Below are 21,796 nucleotides of genomic sequence, written 5' to 3' on the forward strand. Positions count from 1 at the left end.
GCATGAGGCAGCAGCTGTCTTTGTGCCTCATCTCTGGAAATCAACATCATATCCCCAGTGAACAGATGCGGAACTGTGTCACATAAGAGCGCAGTGACTCTCCCTGTAACTAGAAAGCAAGAAGCAAGGCAGCAGCTAGAGTGTAAAGTTCAGCCATTTCTGCTAAACTCATTGGGGAACAAACTCAAATGAGCTGTGGGTTGTTGTGCTGAGAAGCTAAGCATTTCATTTTTAAATCAGTCATGACCCTGTGTCAATGGAACTTCACAAATCTCCTCTCTCCATTAATTCTTTTGCTTAGACTGTGGAGCCACTCCTTTTCCCCAGAAGAGGTCAAGTGAAAGTAGAGTTCTCGGAAGTTCAAAGTTTTTACAAAGGGCAAGCATTTTGATCCTTCCTACTTCTTGCCCCTTTCCCATAAGTCTTATGGTCTGTAGTGGACATCATTTATTTAATGAAGCCAATGACGACTATGGAAGGGGGTTGGGGTGCAGAGGATATAGTTGAAGCCTCAAGGTAGAGGAATACAACAGATATTAGAAGAGCAAAAGCCATATAAGGAATATTTTCCTTCCCTTCCTCTTCTCAGAAGAAATTCTGATACTCCTCCAGAGTGGTGAGCCCAGTGTTATGGGGTCCCAGACTCAAATAAATGCAAGCGGTTTCAGTGAGGCAAAACGTGAACCAAGGTTGACATGTGTGTGGTTTTACTGGAACACCACAGTGTATTTAGCTCCCAGCAATAGGCTCTCTGAAGCAGAAGTGCTGAGTAGCTTGCTTTCTTCATGCCATTGTGGGTGCCACAGAGGAGGGAACAAATAAAACTGTCAAAATGTGATCTTTAAGAGTTCCTAAAGCATTTTATATAATATTGTGCTAGCTGCTTAACATACAATAAAAAAAGAATTTTTCAAGTTATCCTCCTGAAATGTCATTTAAATAACATTACATAGATCTTTTTTGAAATGCTGATAATGGTAATAATTTCTTCTTTTTAACACCCAAATTTGTTTTGCTAACCTAGGGTGATATACCCTAAGAAAGCATTCATGCAGGTGTTATTGGGGGCTATTGTAAATGGTTACATAATTAGTAGGAATGGCAGGACTTTTTCCAATTCAAGTTCACAGTCCACAATCAGATTTGATAGTGGCTAATTATGCTGAAAAATTTGTTTGTGTCACTAGTTATTAAGAAAGGAGTCTATTATTCCCTTAAGTTGAATTATCAAGGTGTTATGGCTTATCTAAAGTATATCTTACAAGCCACCTGGGGTGCTCAGTTTCAAAAGCCACTTTTGAAGTTCAGAGGGTAACACAGACAAGCAGGACAGATTTGAAAGTAATGTTGAATTTATTATGTACTTTTTCAAAAAACAAGCTATATGTAACAGGAATTTGTGATTTCCCGCATAATCCTCTTTTTCTATTATACATCGCATAATTCTGTCAAATTCAGAACAAAATAAAATTTTAAATTAAAAAATTTGAGAGCTACTTTTCTACAAGGAGCTTAGTGAGGCAAGGAAGTGCAGCACCATTGAATGATATGGAGTCAAAGAGCTTAAGTCCCAAAGCCCAGCTCTGTCACTTATTGCCTTAAGCAAACACCTTACCTTGTTGAGCCTGTTTCTTTATCTAAAAAACAGTGTTGGGGAGGGGGGTCAGCTAAGTGGTGCAGTGGATAAAGCACTGGCCCTGTATTCAGGAGTACCTGAGTTCAAATTCAGGAGGACTTGAGTTCAAATCCAGCCTCAGACACTTGACACTTACTAGCTGTGTGACCCTGGGCAAGTCACTTAACCCCCATTGCCCTGCCAAAAAAACAAACAAAAACAACAACAACAAAAAACCCCAAAAGAAACAAACAACAACAACAAAAAAAAAAAACAGTGTTGGGGGGCATGCAGGGGAGACAACTACACAGCACAGGCCCTGGATTCAGAAGGACCTGAGTTCAAATCCAGCCTCAGGCACTTGACACTTGACCTTGGGCAAGTCACTTAACCCTCACTGCCCTGCAAAAACAAAACAAAACAAAAAAAACCAACAGTGGGTTAGACTATGTGACATCAAAAGCCTTTTTCAGTTCTAAATCTGTGGTCCTCCCAATGTACGATGACCTCCTGCCTAGCTGTCCTTACTTGGACCTCCCTTGACTCTATCCCTTCCCACTCCTCACTCTTCCCTAGAACAAATTTCCTTACATCTCTGGGTAATAAGTCTGTTCTTTCCCTCTTCTCTCTTGTCTATTTGGAACCCTTCTTTGTTCTATTCAAGCCACTGCCTTTCTCTTCTTCCTCTCTTTTAAGCTGATAACTGCCTGTAGGACTTTGCCTGTCTGGACCTCATTTTCCTCCACTATAAAATTAGGGGTTTAAACGAGATAGTCTCCAGGATCCTTCCCAAATCTAGATCTGTGATTCTATGATCCTTTCTCTGTCACAAATCCTGTTGCCTAACAGCAAATGTTAAATGGTACAAAAGGGAAAATATGTTTATCTTTCAACACAGTCTTCTGACTCTATCTCAGACATAGTGACCTTCTCTTAAGTTTGGAACATGTCAAGAAATTGAAGTTATTTCCTAGTTACCACCTCCTCAGTCATATTAATAAAAATATTCAAATTTAAGTGGCCAAAGGTTACTATGACTAAGAAATGAATCATCAACACACACACACACACACACACACACACACACACACACCCTCCATGAGTTACAATCAGATTATGCATTTCCTACAATTCTTTTCAAATATTTGTGTGTGGTATTCAAAGTGAAATCCCTTTATCCTCATTCAAAGATACAAAAACAGTTGAGGAAATAGAGAGTTGGATTAATTGACTTGCTCAAGGCCACACAGCTACCCAGGTCTTCTGGTACCATTCCCAGCACTTGATCCCCTAAAATCCTACTTCTTCTCTCACAAAACTTGTTGCTTTGAGGCAGAGACCTCCACAGAATGTGTACATCCTTGAACTTACCATCCTTCCTTGACAGGTTTAGCCCAGCTCTAGCTAGAGCAGAGAGGCTATGGGTGTCGGCTACCCTGAACTTTTAGGATCTCTGTCCAGATTTTTCCTAGCAAGGTTTAGTATCTGGCCTTTGCTTTTGTTTGCTTAACATATTCTAAATAACTCTGTCAGGATGAAACAGTGCTGTACAGATATCACCGCCTTCAACACAAACATGTTGTCTTATGTAAGGGTATATCACTTTTTTTTTTTAAACCACAGTCCCAAGGACCCTGTGTACTCTCTTGCTTATGAGTTAGGGGGAAAAACTCACGTCAAAGTGCATGCAAGTACAGTGATCTGACAATGATTCATCAAAGCGTTAGAGGAAGGGGACTTGTTATAAAACTGTTATAATTGGCTTTATAATCTTGTTTGGGGAAAACGGGCTTTGATGGATGAACTCTTGTTCCCTTACATTTATATTTATCTAACAGAATTGCGGTTAGCAAATGATCCAGGATTCAGTAGCTCAAAAAGTGCCCTGTTTCACATACTGTAGTATTCTCTCGTTTCACAAGAGAGTTCTTCCAGGCAGGTGGTTCAATGATCAGTTAGTGTTTCTCTGCTGAAAATGGTTACCAGAAAGACAGAGTATGGGGCTAGCATCTGCTACAAGCTTTTCTGTTGACTCAGAATGGGACCCTGGGCAGTGTACTTTTCTAGTGCATGGGGAAAATACTGCATCTTAAAATGATTTTAATATACTTATCAAATGTCTGTATTGTTATAATATGTTTTGACCAAGTGAACAGAAGCAGTAAAAATTCATATAATGCCAACTTGAATTTCTGTAACACCTTTATTCCTGAGAACTCCAAGTACTTTCACACAGATTATCTACTTTTATCCTCCCAGTATCCATAGGAATAAAGAAACAAAGAAGGGAAGGAGAGACAAAGTATCATTATCTCTAGTTTTCAGGTTCAGAGCTTACTTTTTTTTTTAAATAGTCCTAGCAGAAAGAGACAGTATCTTAGATTGTAATAGTGAGGCATTTCCTCATACTCAGACATCTAAGTTTCTGGTGTTTTGGGAAATAACACATTTTGTCCTACTAGTCAAGACCCAGCTTTTGTTTTCTTAACAGTCTATTTTGTTGTCTTTGTATGCTCAAAACATTTGTGGAGATTATAATAGGCTTCTTAAAGCAATCCATGATATGAATTCCTTCCTTATCCACCTCTGAATAGTTATTTGCTTTCCCTCTATAGTTTACGGGAGAATTATTTGCATAATTTTATTAGTAATAGGCACAGTGCTAACTTCTTGTTCTTTCATTCAGTGAAGAAAGTTTGCAAAACTTTGACTTTTTGATTGACATACTCCATGTTCTTTTTTTACCCCCCAGAAATTGAAGCAAAGGAAGCGTGTGACTGGCTTCGAGCTGCTGGATTCCCACAATATGCTCAGCTCTATGAGGGTATGTTTACATTTTTCATTTCTCATTCAGAGAAAATAAATTTGGGCTAACCTAAGACCAATGCCTTAAGATTTCTTTTGTCCCTCAGCGATTTCCTCAGTGCTTCATAGGACAAGTCCAGGGCAGGATGGACCCTCAGAGCCCATCTAATCAAATCCCCTTCCTTAATAGATAATGAAACTGAGACTCCCAGATGTTGAATGATTTGTCCAAGGTCACACAAGTTGTATTAGTTCAAAGTTTTGAACTCGGGTCCTCTGAGTCCAAAGGACTGCCTCCTTTAGTGATTATGGCACAATCTGTAAAGTCAAAAAGACCTGAGTTCAAATCCTATTTCAGACACTTACTAGCTGTGTGACTTGGGGCAAGTCACTTAATCTTTCTCAGCCTCAGTTTTCTTCATGTATAAAATGGGATTAATAATAGTACCTAATTCAGAGAGTTGTGGTGAGAGTGAAATGAGTTAATATGTGTAAAGCCTTTGCAAACCTTAATGTGCTATATAAATGTTAGCTATTCTTATTATCTTATGTAATAAGATTTTTCCATAGAAATCTTAAAAACAGTTATAGTTTAGGGGAAAAAATTTATTCTTTCTTTGCTTTCTTTTCTTGCTTTCCTCTAATTCGTGTCTCTTTACCATGGGCCTCATTCTCTCTGTAGCCATCTCTCTATAGTATCTTTAATTTCCTCTTCTTCCCTGTTTTTGCCTTGCCAAGAAGCCCCAGACAATGACTTAAGCATTTTTTCCCAGAAATCACATCTGAGTATGTCAATACTTCCTCTCTAATTTGGATCATCTTAATGTGGAAGAAAATCTTGATAAACCTTTTGGATCAAACATTTTAAGTGTTTAATTGGCCATGGAACTCTTCCTTTTTATTGACTTGAACTAATACAGCAGTTAATAAAATGAACCACCTATCTTTAAAATTCTATCAAAGCTCATTAACTATAGCTAACACTACTATCATAGTTTTATTTGTAAATAGTGTCATCTTTATTTCACAAAATTCTACACATTTATCTGTGTGGGTGATATGCAGAGACTGAGGAATAGAGAAAATGAGCCAAATCAAGCCCTAGCTGATTTATTGACCTGTGACAAGACACTTACCCTCTCTTTGCCTCACTTTCTTCTTCTATAAAACACTCAATTTCCCTCCCCTCATTGGAATATGAGAGGAAAAGGGTGAAATGTCTAAGCATACCCTGAAATTTTTCAACAAAAGGTTCTTTGTCAATCCAAATTCTTATTAGTTTAAGATTGGAAACACCCATATATAATGATGAGAAATTCATATAAATCTTATTAAAACTGTGCTTCCCCAGATGTATATAAACAGATATGTTGAATGTATTATGGGTGAGACAGTATTTATCTCAACATGGCTGAAATTCACTTTCATAACTTTGGCCACCAGAGGGGGAATAGTTTTCATCATTGCAGGTTGCAGTTTACACATCAATATGAGTACAGATCAATGATATGTGATTGATTTTGAATTTAGGAGCTTTGGAATCCAAAATATGAAGTAGTGAAGAAAGGAAAATAATGCAAGAATTAAAATACTGGCCCTTTACATGTGGCTAATAACACGTAGTTCTGAGTATTGATCTACAAGCCCAGCCTACTTGATAGATGGTACTTTGGAGAATCACCAGGTGACTGGGATCCCATGATGCTCTTGGGGCAGATCATGGTGGTCTTGGCCATACAGCTAATTTCTCAATATAAATATTAGAAGGATTATTAACTTTTTGTGGCAATATGGGCAAAGTGTACTTTTAGACATTTCTTTACTTTTTTTGAGGTGCCTGGGATTTGGGAGACATTTTAGAAACCAAAGCCAAAAACATTTCTCCTTCGTGAGAGGGAATGCTTCTATTCAGCCAGGTAGCTCATAAATTCAGTTGGGTGTGAATAAGTGGACTTAATACAGATGTCAACTGTAAGAACGTTTCGCAGAGCCCACATCAACATACCTCTTTGATAATGTGGAAATAGAAAAGCTTGAGCTGCTTAATATTTTATCATACCTAAGTCAGGCACATATTTGTTGTCATAGTTCAAATTTTCTTCACACTTTTAAAAGCACTTATCACATTTACAATAAAGCTATCTATTCTCTTAAACTTTGTCAACAGACCTTTTACCCAGGAGTAGCTACTATTTAGATTCATGGGTTATATAGCATTTTAGTGGCCAAAATCGATGCTCTCTATATTGCTGTGATCCTCATGAATTTTTTGTATTATTGAATCAAATGTTTGCTTGTATCTTTTTTGTAGATTCACAATTTCCCATCAACATCGCAGCTGTAAAGAAAGATCATGATTTTCTTGAAAAGGACCTTGTAGAACCTCTTTGCAGGTAAATCACATGAAATAGTTTTGCATTCCATCTTTTAGCTTCCAGAAGGATTCAAGCCAAAATGGGTTATAGTCACCTCGACGAATAATGCTGTGCCACATTTTCTTTTTCTTTTTTTTTCTTTTGCAGGGCAATGAGGGTTAAGTTATTTGCCCAGGGTTACACAGCTAGTAATTGTCAAGTGTCTGAGGCCAGATTTGAACTCAGGTACTCCTGAATCCAGGGCTGGTGCTTTATCCACTGCACCACCTAGCTGACCTCCCATATTTTCAAATAAACAGTATAATGCCCTTTTTAATGCAAAAAAGTAAGCAATTTTATAATGCCTTTAATAAATATACTTAATCTTATTTACTAATTCATTCAAAAGACTGAGATTGTGCTTGCACAGGTTGTTCATTCACTCAATGGATATTTGTCAATACCTACTCACTGCAAAGCCCTTAACTAAGGACAATAATAGCTTAAATTTATTTATATTAGCTCTATGCAAATGACTCCCAGATCTCTATATCCAGTTCCATCTCTCCCCTGAGGTTCAGTCCTCCACCATCAATTAATTGCCTATTGAACATTTCACATTGGACGTCTTGAAAATATCTTCATCTCAATATATCTAAAACTGAATCCATCTTTTCCCCTAAATACTCTCTTCTTCCAACTACTCTATTTCAGTCAAAGGCACCACCGTCCTTCTAGTTTCCCAAGTTTTTAATCTCTGCATTATTCTGAATGCCTCACTCCCCAGTCAATTGCCAAATCTTTGTACCTTTACAACATCTAACACATCCTATCCTGTCTTTTCACTCACCCAGCTCCCACGTAAATCCAAGCCATCATCACCTCTCACTTAGAGTATTACAACAGAGTCTTTATTGGTCTTTCTGCCTCAAGTCTGTTTCTACTCTAGTATATTCCACACTGGTGCCAAAGTAATTTTCCTTAAGTACAGATCTGGCCATGTGACTCCCTATTCTGCCAAACCTAGTGGCTTTCTATTGCCTTCTGTTCAACTTTGAAACAACCTATCTTTCCAGACTCATTGGATATAACTCCCCCTACGTGAGCTGACTTTCTCAGTGGTCCTCACTCATGACATTCCATCGTGTCTCTGTCCATCCTCCATGCCTGTGATCCACTCCTTCCTTCTAGGAAGGTGTGGTTGGGAATGTTAGATGTGTTAGAGAGGTCAAGAAAGATGAAGACTGGAAAAAATGCATTGGAGTTGGCAATTAATGGTATATTAATGATCTTTGACAGTGAAATTTAATAAAATTGTAAGAGTAGAAGCCAGGTTGAACATAATCACAGGTTGATGGATTTGCTGCTTGAATTGACTTTTTAAGGTCTTTAGTCTAATCTCATTTGTAAAATGAGGAAACTGAGGCTCAGAAAGATGAAATAAATAAATTGGATGGTAAGGAAATGTGGGGGCAGCTAGATGGCACAGTGGATAGAGCACCAGCCCTGGAGTCAGGAGGACCTGAGTTCAAATCTGACCTCAAACACTTAACACTTACTGGCTGTGTGACCCTGGGCAAGTCACTTAACCCCAATTGCCTCACCAAAAAAAAAAAAAAAGGAAATGTGGACAGTTGATGTAGGTGACATGTTTAGTAGGGATTTTGATTTGAGGTGCATGTAATAGTAGAATTTTTGTGCTTAAAGAGAATTTAGAGGACATCTGCTCTCATCATTTCAGTATATGGGTGAGGAAACTAAGACCCAGAGAATTTCAGTGACTTGCCTAAGGTTATATTTTTCTGTATGTTGCTGCATTTGGCAATTTAATATTTTAACTTCTAAATTAACTGAATGCAATAAAAGAACCACAAAGTTACCTTGAGAGAGTAGAATGTTCCTTCCTTCAGTAGGAAAGGCTCCAATCTCAAAGGCAAAGAGGATGTAATATAAAAATTGACAGATAATCAAAGGTGTAGGTAACCTGAATTACACAAGCCCCATCACTTCACCTGGCTTTACCATATGGGAGATATTTATTGTCACATTTTATGGACTATCTGTGCCTGACCTGTGGTAGAGTCTTCCAAGCTTGTATTGGTCTGATCAGCCACAACTGAATACACTGTACCTTGACCCCAGCATAGTGATATGATTTTGGTTCTCTTTGAATACAAAGGACAACAACCATGGTACCTTTAGGTTTCTCTAAAAAACGAAAAATATAGAACTATCAATTTAAAGGTGGCTCGGTTGCTCAATGGATAGAGTCCTGGGCCTGTAGTCAGGAAAACCTGACTTCAAATTTGACTTCAGACTATAAAGTACTTAGCACAGTGTTTGGCACATACTAGGAGCTTAATAAATGTTTATACTCTTGTCCCCCACCCTCCTTTGATCAAATGTCTGTCTGTTCAGAAAGGGCAATAGTGTATGTTTAACAGGGTAGGTAGTATTGTAAAGTAACTTCTACTCACAGATCATGGTGCTAGATAGGTGGAACTAGGGGGGAAATGTTGACCATTTGTGAGATGATATTTTGTGATGTGTTATATATTATGTATATTATGCAAAGCATTTTCTGGCTGAAGGTAATGAAATTGAGAGGCAGTGCTAGCTCTTGACCATCTCAGAAGCACTTTCCAACAGAAGCACTTTCTTGCTAGTGTAATTTCCTCATTGCCTACATATTTCCCCCCTTTCGCCCTAGGGATCCATAGCTATGACTGACTAATCCAGAACTGAATGTTTTTGGACTGTACAAGTTTGGAATGAGGATGTTTAAGCTGTAAGCTGTGAGCCAAAGTAGCTAAATGTGATTCTCAAATGACAGGTCTTAATCAAGGAACCATGTTAAAAAATCAGGTATCGGGGGCAGCTAGATGGCACAGTGGTTAAAGCACTGGCCCTGGATTCAGGAGTACCTGAGTTCAAATCCGGCCTCAGACACTTGACACTTACTAGCTGTGTGACCCTGTGACCCTGGGCAAGTCACTTAACCCCCATTGCCTGCAAAAAAAAATTTAAAAATCAGGTATCGTTATGCTACATGTATACGAAGGGCTCTATGTTATAGAAAGCTATCTGGGCTCAGTGGACATAAGGTATGAATGTCAAGCATATGAACTGGGAATTATAATTCTTGTTCTGATACTTGTTATCTATGTGGCCTTGACTAAGTCATTGACCTTTTCTATCAGGGTATCCTCTTCTGCAAAATTCTCTTCAGGAATGTTATGAAGGAGAGGCATCAAAATAATTTTAAGATGCTTTTCAGATGTAAAGTTCCAAATAATAACTGTCAGCCAAGAAAACCAAGGAACATTTTCTTTAAGAGTTTGTGGGGTGGCTAAGTGGCGCAGTGGATAGAGCACCAGCCCTTGATTCAGGAGGACCTGAGTTCAAATCTGGCCTCAGACACTTGACACTTACTAGCTGTGTGACCCTGGACAAGTCACTTAACCCTCATTGCTCTGCAAAACAAACAAAAAACCAAGTCTATGACCTGGTATTCTACAAAGGAGACTTAAACAAGATGGCTTTTCATAATTCTTGTATGTTGTTTACCTATATTTTACACATTCCTTTGTACCCAATTTGCTGGGTAGTACTGATCATTCCATGTGGTTCACACTAAACAACAATTTTGTTCACATTTTTGAAGTAATATATTTTGAAGAGCTGGGTACGATTCATCTTAGTTATTGAATGGGTGTTACTCCCTCTGCATTTGTTTATTTACAAAGGTGCCAGACAATAGGTGTTACTGAGATGGGACAGGCTTGTAGAAAGAATTTTAGAATGGCAGGAGATTGTTGAGCTTGGAACACTCCTACTGACAAGATAGATTTCCAGAAAATATTTCAAGCAAGGGAGGCCTTTGGCTTGGGTTTTGCTCAGACTCTCCTTGGGGCAGAGAAGCTGGAGAGAAACGTGCATAACCTTTGGTAAACAAAAAAGACAAAAGGAGCCCCACCCATTGTTCTGGAGGATCAAAGAAATAACTACTGAAGCAGCAGAGATGAGTGGGCTTGTCCTCTACACTTCTGGTGTCAGTGTGTGGGCAAGGTAAAGAAAGCTCAGAGAAATAGGTTGGGATTGTTCCCCCTTGGAATGAGTTCTGCCAACAAGGGATAGTTTCACCACTTTAAAAACCATAGATGGATCCATTAGATGAATAGCAAAAGCCTGGAATTAGCCACTCAACCATGGTGAGTAATGGTGGATACCAGGTTATCATGTAGAAAAATGAATTCATTTGTTCTGTTTACTACCAACCCTGGCTCAGGAAGAGATGGGGGGATGAATCTGGACTGTTCTATTTAATCTTATATTTTAAAGGCTTGTTAGCTATACTTTTAAAAATACTTATTTGAAATAACAAGACTGATGTATTTCCATAGATCCCAGAAATGTAGAGAGCCTTGAATCTGAAATATATTTGCTTTTTGGTCAGACCTTTCGATTTTACCAGGGGGAGTAATGGGACTCCTGGGTGAATTTCCCTCTATGGATGCAGATTGGCAGTTCCTCTCTATGATACTTTCTTATATGTTTCAGTGGTTTACTTAAGGTCAGTTGAGAGTACATGTCAGGTGCTCTCTTCGGCAGCACACATACTAAAATTGGAACAATACAGAGAAGATTAGCATGGCCCTTGAGCAAGGATGATGCTCAAATTCGTGAAGAGAATATATGTCAGAAGCAGGACTAGAATCTAGGTCTTCCTGATACCAAGGCTAGTCCTTTATCCTTTATGCCATACTGCCCCATCTTAGTAGGATTATTTTTAGTCAGGTCATCAGTACACTCAGGATCTGATATCCAGCTATGCTTTTGATAATCATAGTTACAGCAGCAGAAAATCTGTTTTGGTATTATGACTGACAGCTGTATGCACAAGTTTGCAGGAATGACATGAGATAAGATTGTTCGAGTTAGAGGTCAAATTGCCTTTTTCCCTGTGCTGTGTGTTTTGGATAAAATGTGTCTATTTCTTTCAGACTGCTGCCACCTTCTATGTTTTTATATAAAAACCTTTACAAGTAAAAGATAAAACTCTTGAAAATGGATTATGTGCTCAAAATATAAAGGCTGCTGCAAGGTAACTGCCGTAGAAGGATTTGGGGATGTGTTGTAAGACACATGTCACATGTAGCCAATCCGCCAAGTCGTAGGACACTGAAGAGAGAAGTATGTGAGGGACGTGAGGATTGCAGTAGCAAGCCCATAACTGAAGATCCCCTAAGGAGTGATTATTTGGGGCTATTAGCTTATGTTACTAAATAGATTCATTAAGAATGCAATGTAGCATTTATTCCTAGTTTTGAATTTCTGGATTGCAATTTTAATCAAGTACCTCATACAATATAGATGCCTAATAAATGTTTATTAATGAGTAATACAGCTTCATTCATTCAACAAATATTTAGGGCTGTGTGCCAAAGCATGGTGATAGGAGAGGATGCAAGCATACATAACAAAAGCTTAGCCATCAGGGGCTTGCAGTTTAGACACGTACATGTGTGGCACTATAAATTAGAATCTGTTCAGTACAGTGAAGAGGTACAAATAAAGTACTATGGAATTCTTAGGAGAAAGAGATGGCTTCTTGAAGGAAGTGACATTCCAAGTGGGATCTACAAGTTGTATCGGACTGGAAAAGTTAGTAGGAAGGGACTGTTACAGGAAGAAGAAACAAATAGAAAAGCAAGGAACGTATTTAAGGAATGAAGAGTAGTCTGGTTTGGGTTGGAGCATAGGCTACAGGCAGGGGAGTAATGGGAAGTAAGTCTGGAAAGGTAGATTTCCAATGCTAGGCTGCCTCAATGGTAGAGATGTCCTTAGAGGTCATTTAGTCTAACTTCTACCTGGACAAAAATTCCCTCTACAACATTCTAGACAATAGGTCATCCTGCCTCTGTGCTTAAAACTCCAGAAGGGAAATTGACCATTTTTTTGAGGCAGCCTATTCTACACTTTCACACAGCTATAATTTATTAGAATTTTCTCTTATATAAGCAGTTCTCCAGACTCACTTTTCCAGAGTGAGATCAGCCACATTTCCCCCACAGGATTCTAGGGGGCTACCTCTAAAGGCTCAGGGGTATCTTTTCCTAATGCTATTGACTCAAGCCTATTGACTCAATCTCCTGCCATTCTGGTATGTTTACCCAAATGTTTATTACCAGTGATTAGTGATGCAGTTCCACTTAACTAGTTAATATCAATTAGCTTTTAATATGCAGCTATGTAGCAAGGTGGATAGAGTTCTTGACCTGAAGTCAGGAAGACTTATCTTCCTGAATTCAAATCTGGCTTTAGACACTTACTAGCTGTGTGACCCTGGCCAAGTCCCTTAATGCTGTTTGCCTCTATTTCCTCATCTGTAAAATGAGCTGGAAAAGGAAATGGCAAGTCACTCCAGTATCTTTGTCAGGAAAACCCCAAATGGCATCCCAGAGAGTCAGCAGCAGCAGCTATAGCCCCTACCACCACCTTTTATGTTGGGATATTTATTACGAAGAGAGAGCAAGAATAGAAGTACAAATATTTCCCCCTAACACATGGAGAAGCACTCTTTCCTATGGCACCTTAGACCTTATGGAGAATAAGCTCAAACTTAAAGCCATTTCTATATACCATTGGCCCCACCAACTTCACTTCCAAATATATCAGAACTGGTGGGTGAATCCTTATTTCAACTATTTCCAATCCTATTCCTTTTGAACTAATTCCAATCTGACCTCAGAGCCCCACTGCCAAAATGGATCCCTCTTGTTTGTGGTCTGGCTGATTGTAAAACCTGGCCTAGATTATAGATTCAGGATTTCTAGTGGCCCACCATGCTGACTTTTCAAAGCTCATAAGGTTTCAGCTGTCTCCAATACTCCCTTACCTAAAAGCAAGAAGAATAAATGCAAAAAGATAGCAGCAACAGCAGGCTGGGTATGTGCTGAAGGGCCACATGATAGTTAGGCTTCCCACTCAGTGGGAAGAAAGTGTTGCAGCTTCTCTTCTCCCATGGAGATTTACAGCATTCACTGCTTCTGCATTCTACCATAGCCTGCCAGGAAAGAGCCTGACTACTCTTCACTGCATGGTTAGTGGACAAGATCCAATTACATAATGTCTGTGCATGCTCCAAAGTCCAGATGGGGACTGCATCAACTACACATGCTGTGCATGAACATAAGAACTGGGCTCATTGGCCGGTCTTTCCTCCCTGGCAAGGAGCAAATCTCTCCAAAACTCTTCTACTCATTACTCTTAGGTCTGCCAGAAGTCTGATCCTTTTTCCAAATTATATCCTTCTAAATTTGAAGAGCACTAAATATTCCTCTTATAAGTCTTCTTTTCTCCTGGTTAAACATCATCGTTTCCTTCAGTAAACACTTGAAAACCATGATCACCAGTATTTTCAATATACTGATCACCTTCCTTTGAGTATATGCCATCTTGTTAATGTTATTTCTAAAATGCGGTCTCTAGCACTGAATATAATAGTCCACATGTGTCAATATTTATTTTTAAGTATGTAATATTTTATTTTCCCCAATTATATGGAAAAACAATTTTAACATTTGTTTTTGAAAATTTGAGTTCAAAATTCTCTCCCTCCCTTCCTATCTACCCCCCCCCACTGAGAAGGCAAGAAATATGATATGTTACACATGTGCAGTCGTGCAAAACATGTTTCCATATTCGTCATGTGGTGAAAGGAAAAAACAACAACAAGAAAAGCAAAGTTTAAAAAAAAGTATGCTTCAATCTTTAGTCAGACTCTATCAGTTCTTTCTTTGGAGATATATAGTATTATTCATTATAAGTCCTTAGGAATTATCTTGGATCATTGTACTGATAATAATAGCTAAATCATTCATACTTGATAATCATACAATATTGCTGGTACTGATTTCAATGTTCTCCTGGTTCTGCTCACTTTACTTTGCATCAGTTCATATAAATCTTTCGAGGTTTTTCTGAGAGCATCCTGTTAGTCATTTTGTAAAGCACAATAGCATTCCATTTCATTCATAGACTTGTTCAGCCATTCCCCAATTGATGAGCATTCCCTCAATTTCCAATTCTTTGCCACCACTAAAAGAGCTGCTATAAATATTTTTTGTACAAATAAGTTGTTTTCCTTTTTGTTGTTTATCTCTTTGGGATATGGACCTAATAGAGGTATTGCTTGGGTCAAAGAGTATACATGCTTTTATAACTCTTTGGCCATAGTTCCAAATTACTCTCCAAAACGTTTGAATAAATTCACAACTCCATTAACAATGCTTTAATGTTTCAATTTTCCCACATCCCTACCAACATTTTTCATTTTCCTTTTCTGTAATATTAGCCAACTTGATAGGCATGGGGTAGTACCTCAGAGTTGTTTTAATTTGGATTTCTCTAATCAAAAGTGATTTAGAGCATTTGTTCATATGACTATAGATAGCTTTGACTATTCATCTTAAAATTGCCTGTTTATATCATTTGACCATTTATCAATTAAATAATGGCTCTTATTTTTACAAATTTGATGTTTTCTATGTATTTGAGAAATGAGGCCTTTATCAGAGAAACTTGCTATAAAATTTTTTTTCAGTTATCTTTGCTAACTATATTTCTCTCCATCCTATTTTTCCCTCTGTTTATTCTATTCTCTTTCCTTTCACCTATCCGTCCTCAAGTCTTTTGCTTCTGACTACTACCTCCTCCATCACTCTCCTTTCCATCAGTGTCTCCTGACATATCTCCTTCTTCTACTTTCCTGTAGTGTAAGATAGATTTCTCTACCCAACTGAATGTGTGTTACCCCCACTTTGAGCCATTTCTGATAAGAGTAAAGCTCACACACTCCCCTCTACCTTTTTCTTCTCCACTGTAAAAGTTCTTTCACATCTTTTATGGGAGATAATGTACCCCCATTCTACTTCTTCCTTTCCTTTTCTCCCATTGTATTCCTCTTTATCAACCCTTTATTTTTTTAGATAATCATCCCATCTTGTTCAACTCATACCCATGTAATGTTCCTAACTGCCATAATAATGAGAGATTTATTATTAGATACAAGTATTGTGTTTCCATGTAGGAATGTAAATTTAACCTTATTGAATCCCTTACGATTTCTCTTTGATATTTACCATTTTATGCTTTTTTTGATTGTTGTATTTGCTATTCAACTCTGGTCTTTTCATCAGGAATTCTTGAAAGTCATGTAATTTTTTGAACATCCATTTTTTCCCAGAAGGATTTACTCAGTTTTGCTGAGTATCTATACCCAGCAAAACAATAAAATAAAATAAAATTTAAATGCTTGGTTGTGATCCTAGCTGGTTTTGCCCTACAGAATACCATATTCCAAGTCCTCTGATCCTTTAATGTAGAAGCTGCTAAATCTTGTGTTAAAAATCCTCACTGTGGCTCCATGATACTTGAATTGTTTCTTTCTGGTTGGTTGTAGTATTTTCTCCTTTACCTGGGAGCTCTAGAATTTGGCTCTAATGTTCCCGAGAGTTTTCATTTTGGGATCTCTTTCAAAAGATGATCAATAGATTCAATTTCTATTTTATCCTCTAGTTTTAGAATATCAGGCCAGTTTTCCTGAATAATTTCTTTTTCTTTTTTTTTTTTTTTGCAGGGCAATGAGGGTTAAGTGACTTGCCCAGGGTCACACAGCTAGTAAGTGTCAAGTGTCTCCTTAATAATTTCTCGAAGGGGGGGGAAGCTACGTGGTGCAGTGGATAACGCACCAGCCCTCGATTCAGGAAGACCTGAGTTCAAATCTGACCTCAGACACTTGACACTTACTAGCTGTGTGACCCTGGACAAGTCACTTAGACCCCTAGGCTCTTTTTTTGATCCTGGCTTTCAGGTAGTCCAGTAATTCTTAAATTATCTCTTCTTGATCTGTTTTCCAGGTCAGTTGTTTTTCCAATGAGATATTTCACATTTTCTTCTATTTTTTTCATTTATTTGATTTACTTTGTTTCTCAATGTCTCATGGATCCATTAGCTTCCACTTGCCCAAATCTAATTTTTAAGAAATTATTTTTTCAGTGAGCTTTTGTACCTCCTTTTCCATTTGGCTAATGCTACTTCTTAAGGAATTCTATTCTTCAGTGAATTTTTGTGCCTCTTTTGCCATTTGGCCTATTTTGGCTTTTTAAGATGTTATTTTCTAAATTTTGTTTTTTGTTTCTTTTACCAAGCTGTTGAGTCTTTTTTCATGATTTTCTTGCATCACTATCATTTCTTTTCCACCTCTCTCATTTGATTTTTTTTTTAGTGAGGCAATTGGGGTTAAGTGACTTGCCCAGGGTCACACAGCTAGTAAGTGTTAAGTGTCTGAGGCCAGATTTGAACTCAGGTCCTCCTGACTCCAGGGCTGGTGCTCTATCCACTGCGCCACCTAGCTGCCCCTCTCATTTGATTTTTAAAATCCTCTTTGAACTCTTTCATGAGTTCTTTTTGGACCTGAGATCAATTAACATTTGTCTTTGGGGCTTTGGACTTTATTTTTTTTTCTGAGTTTGTGTTTTGATCTTCCCTTTCACAATAGTAACTCTCTATGGTCAGGATCTTGATATTGTGGTTTGTTCATTTTTCCAGACTATTTCTTGACTTTTAGCTTTATATTAAAGTTGGGCTTTGCTCCTGGGGTAGAAGGGCTACTGTCTCAAGCTTCAGTTTTTTGTGCAGCTGTTTTCAGAGGTAATTCTGAGGACCTGTAAGTTTTTTTTGTGTCTTCCAAGGTGGTATGAACCAACAAGAGGCATCTATTACTTTCCTGCCCCGTGCTCTGGTTTGTGAACAACCACAAGCACTCTTTTCCACCCTGGAACTATGATCAGGATCCCTGTTCTCCTGGTATCACAAGTTCTGGTGTTCTAGTACTCTTCATCAACCTGGGACTGCAACACAGCACTGCAATTGGGATTCACAAATGGGCACTGCAACAGAGTACTATACCCAGTGCCAGCAAAGGGTACTCCCTGTACTCTCCTTCTGACTAGTTGTCCAACCTCTTTACTATCTGTGGGCTAAGAGATCAGAAGCCACTGTCACTACCACCACCACTGCTGCTGCTGATTCAGTTACCTCCTGGGCCTGCTGCTGGTTTGCTGGTGTGTGACCAGCCTTGGATTGTGCTTTGCTATCCCTCTGCTCCCCATAAGACAGACCTTTATTGCTGACCTAGTAAGTTGTCTTGCACTGGAAAATTATTTCACTCTATCTTTTTGTGGGTTCTGATGATCTAGAATTTGTTTTGAGGCATTATTTAAAGTTGTTTGGAGGAGAATTTGGGAGAGCTTAGGCAAGTTCTAATTATTTTCTCATCATCTTGACTCCACCTCCCTCTGTAAGTATTTATTAAACACCTGCTATGTATCAAGCACTATGCAAAAGTCCTGGGAATACCAAAAAAAAATCCCACTACCAAGGATCTTACAGTCTGAGGGAAATAACATTTTTTGCCTTCTTTTTTGTCTGTATTATTTTTTTGCTAGTATAAAGGCTAAAATTCTAGCTAGTCTGTCTAAAATATCTAATGAATGGTCGCCAATAAATTATAAGCTTTAGCAAAAGTTAGACTTTTAAGCATTTATTAAGGAGAATAAGAATTTGGTGAAGAGAAAGGGAGAGGCCTAGATTCATCTATCTATTAAAGGGAGAGAGCATTCCTATCTCCACTCTCCGCCAGAGTCCACACAAAAGAGCCGGAGACAGAGCACCAGGCTCCCCCTTCTTCCTTCTGCAAGCAAACGTCACTTCCTGACGCCAAAGAAAAGATGCATGGTCTTGCCCTCAGAGACCTTCACCTCATGGCGGAGCTTTTCTATAGTAAGTCTCCAGCAGGTGGCATCATTCCAATCATTACACTAGTTTGTTTTTAAATTCATTTAAAAAAAATTTTGAATTCTAAACCCTCTCTCTAGCCCCTTTCTCACCCATTGATAAGGCAGGCAATATGATACTCATATGTGTGGAATCATGCAAATCATATTTCCATATTATCCATGTTTCAAAAAATATATTAAAAAACAAACAAAAATTAAGTGAAAAAAGTATGCTTTAGTTTGCACTCGGTGCTCCTCAGTTCTCTCTCTGGAGGTGGATATCATTTTTCTTCCTAAATCCTTTGGCATCATCTTGGATCATCATATTGATAATAGTACCTTAGTTTTTCACGGTTGATCATCTTTACAATATTGCTGTTACTGTTTATAATATTCTCCTGATTTTGCTCATTCTGCTTTGCATCAGTTCATATAAGTCTTTCTATGTTTTTTGTGAAACCATCCCCTCATCATTTATAGCACAATAATATTCCATCATAATCATATACCACAACTTGTTCAGCCATTCCCTAATTGATGGGTAATTCATCAATTTCCACAAAAAGACCTGTTATAAATATTTTTTACATATTGATCCTTTTCCATTTTCTTTCATCTCTTTGTGATATAGAACTAGTAATGGTATTTCTGGGTCAAAGGATATGCACAATTTTATAGCCCTTTGAGCATAGTTCCAAATTGTGGGAGACAACATTTAAACAAATGTGTTCTGACTATTGTGGAGTTCTTGACACTGTCTTCTTAATATATAACCTATGGTCATTTAAGCTCCTTTGGTTATTACATCCCTCTGACTCTGACATGATTATGACAGCACTAAAATTTTTTAGCTTTTAGTCCACCAAAGAAACTAGAATCATTCTCATAAGAACCTCTGTCCATTCTTTCTTCCATTCTAATGATAAGGATTGTAGGGGGCAGCTAGGTGGCGCAGTGGATAAAGCACCAGCCCTGGATTCAGGAGTACCTGAGTTCAAATCTGGCCTCAGACACTTGACACTTACTAGCTGTGTGACCCTGGGCAAGTCATTTAACCCCCATTGCCCCGAAAAAAACAAAAACCAAAACCAAAAAAAACCTTCCATTTAAAGGGGCAGCTAGGTGGCTTAGTGGATAGAGCACCGACCCTGGAGTCAGGAGGACCTGAGTTCAAATCCAACCTCAGACACTTAACACTTACTAGCTGTGTGACCCTGGGCAAGTCACTTAACCCCAATTGCCTCACTAAAAAAAAAAACAAAAAAACAAAACAAAACAAAAATAAGGATTGTAGTGTGTGTGTGTCTGTGTGTATTGCTCTTTACTCTCCAACTGCACACATAAAGTGTGCTTTGAGTATGGTAAAAGGATGGTATATAATAATAATTAAAATAAATAATAATAGTGATGAAAATAGCTATGAAGAAAAAAAAATAGCTATGAAGGTTGGCATTTCATTAACTGGTTAAAAAATCGTCTTTACACAAGTATTTTTCAGCACTAAAATGTTTATACAAGGACTTTTCTACTCTTTTCATACAGTATAAAGCAGAATACATAAATGCACCCAATAAGCAATTATGTTTCTTCACAGCAGGCCCGGACCTCTTATACAACCACCACTACTTGAAGTACTTCCCATTTCTTCCCCTGAAGACAATTTTCCCATCTGTGTCTATATTGCATTGATGTTTTCTGAGTTCTCCCTAAATGTCCTAAGGATAAAGATTCTATCTGTTTCTAAGTTTTAAAAACATGTATTGAAGATAGAACACCGGCCCTGGAGTCAGGAGGACCTGAGTTCAAATCCGGCCTCAGACACTTAACACTTACTAGCTGTGTGACCTTGGGCAAGTCACTTAACTCCAATTGCCTCACTAAAAAAAAAAATTTTAAAAACCAACAACAACCATGTATTGAATACTTCATGGCACTCTTTAAAAAATCTAAATAATAACAAAAGTATGAAAAAGGTAATTAGCTTTGTTGTCAAGGGGAAAGAGTTGACTCAATATCCAGAAAGTAGCAGTACCATGTTAAAATGTCAACAGCAGTTAAGCAAGACTAAGCCATCACTTTCTGCTCTCTTCATTAGAGCAGAATGATTCATTACCCTGAGGTAATGAATCATTCAGTAAGAACTAGTTACCACAAAGGCATTGGTAGCTTTACTTTTACTTACAAGATTTCCTTCCCTAGCCAAAATTATCAGGATTGTGAAGATCTGCTAAAAATGCCATAGATGAGTTTTAAAATCCTGTCTGACCTCATGAGTTCAAGGACAAAGTATTCATTGGACACAGTGTATAACCTTTGATTTCCTCTTCCCACTGAAGTGATAGTCTCAGAAGCTCCCTTTCTCCCCATATTTGAGTTCCCATACCCAAGTCCACTGCTCTGATACATCACTCTTCTATTTTAAAATTTCAGTGATTCCCCATTGTCTGAAAAACAAAGAGTAAACCCTTAATCTTGGCTTTTAAGGTCCATTTCTACTCTGGTTCCAGTTGACCTTCCTAGCCTTGTGCTATGTGTCTTCCCATCCTCTACTTCCAGCCTAACCAGATTCTTCCTCGTCCTCTGTTCTGATTCTCCCTTTTCCCCATTCTCTTTGCTATTGCTTCAGGCTATTCCTCTGAGGCATGGAATGAATTCCTCATCTCCATCTTTTGAGCTCTTTCCCTTTCTTCAAGGCATTGGACCAGGTGTCACTTTCTCTATGAAGCTTTCCGGATTATCCCTCCCTAAGGAGAATAGTGACCTTTCCCTCTTCAGATTTTTGATAGGACTTGGCCAAACTCCTCCTCAGCACTTAACTAACTCTCCCTTATGTCATGAATTATTTGTGTATGTGTTTTTCTTAGTATTCAATTATAAGGTGGGGGCTATGTCAATTACATTTTGATATCTCATAGTGATTTGTATGCAGTAGATGCTTTAAAGGGATTTGTAGGCTTAATGAATGGTTGTTAGATGAATGAAACTGAGTTGATCCCTCCTCCTACGTTCAACCCCTTTCCTCTTCCATAATGTCTCATATTCATCAGAGTTTGACCTATTTTCTTTTGGAAGTCAACTAAAATACTATGTCACTGCTTTTGTGAACATCTGGATTTTTGTTTCATAACATCTCATTTTTGGCACGGAATCTTAGCTCATTCTTCAGTTTGCCTTTTTGTCCC

General features: G+C 38.2%; 1 protein-coding gene and 1 non-coding gene across 7 annotated transcripts in view; both read left to right on the forward strand.

The window, feature by feature from the left end:
• Window positions 1–21,796, forward strand: part of STARD13 (StAR related lipid transfer domain containing 13) — a 681,455-nt gene that overhangs the window by 600,500 nt on the left and 59,159 nt on the right. For all 6 annotated transcript variants that reach the window (XM_043992799.1, XM_043992801.1, XM_043992800.1 and 3 more), the window contains 2 exons: window positions 4,368–4,439; window positions 6,732–6,813. In XM_043992799.1, the coding sequence (XP_043848734.1) occupies window positions 4,368–4,439; window positions 6,732–6,813 (154 nt within the window). The remainder of the gene's footprint in view (window positions 1–4,367; window positions 4,440–6,731; window positions 6,814–21,796) is intronic.
• Window positions 11,370–11,473, forward strand: LOC122752191. The gene has a single exon (XR_006355983.1). It is a non-coding gene; the product is annotated as a U6 spliceosomal RNA (small nuclear RNA).

Source organism: Dromiciops gliroides, chromosome 3, assembly GCF_019393635.1.
Source record: "Dromiciops gliroides isolate mDroGli1 chromosome 3, mDroGli1.pri, whole genome shotgun sequence".
NCBI classification, from domain to species: Eukaryota; Metazoa; Chordata; class Mammalia; order Microbiotheria; family Microbiotheriidae; genus Dromiciops; species Dromiciops gliroides.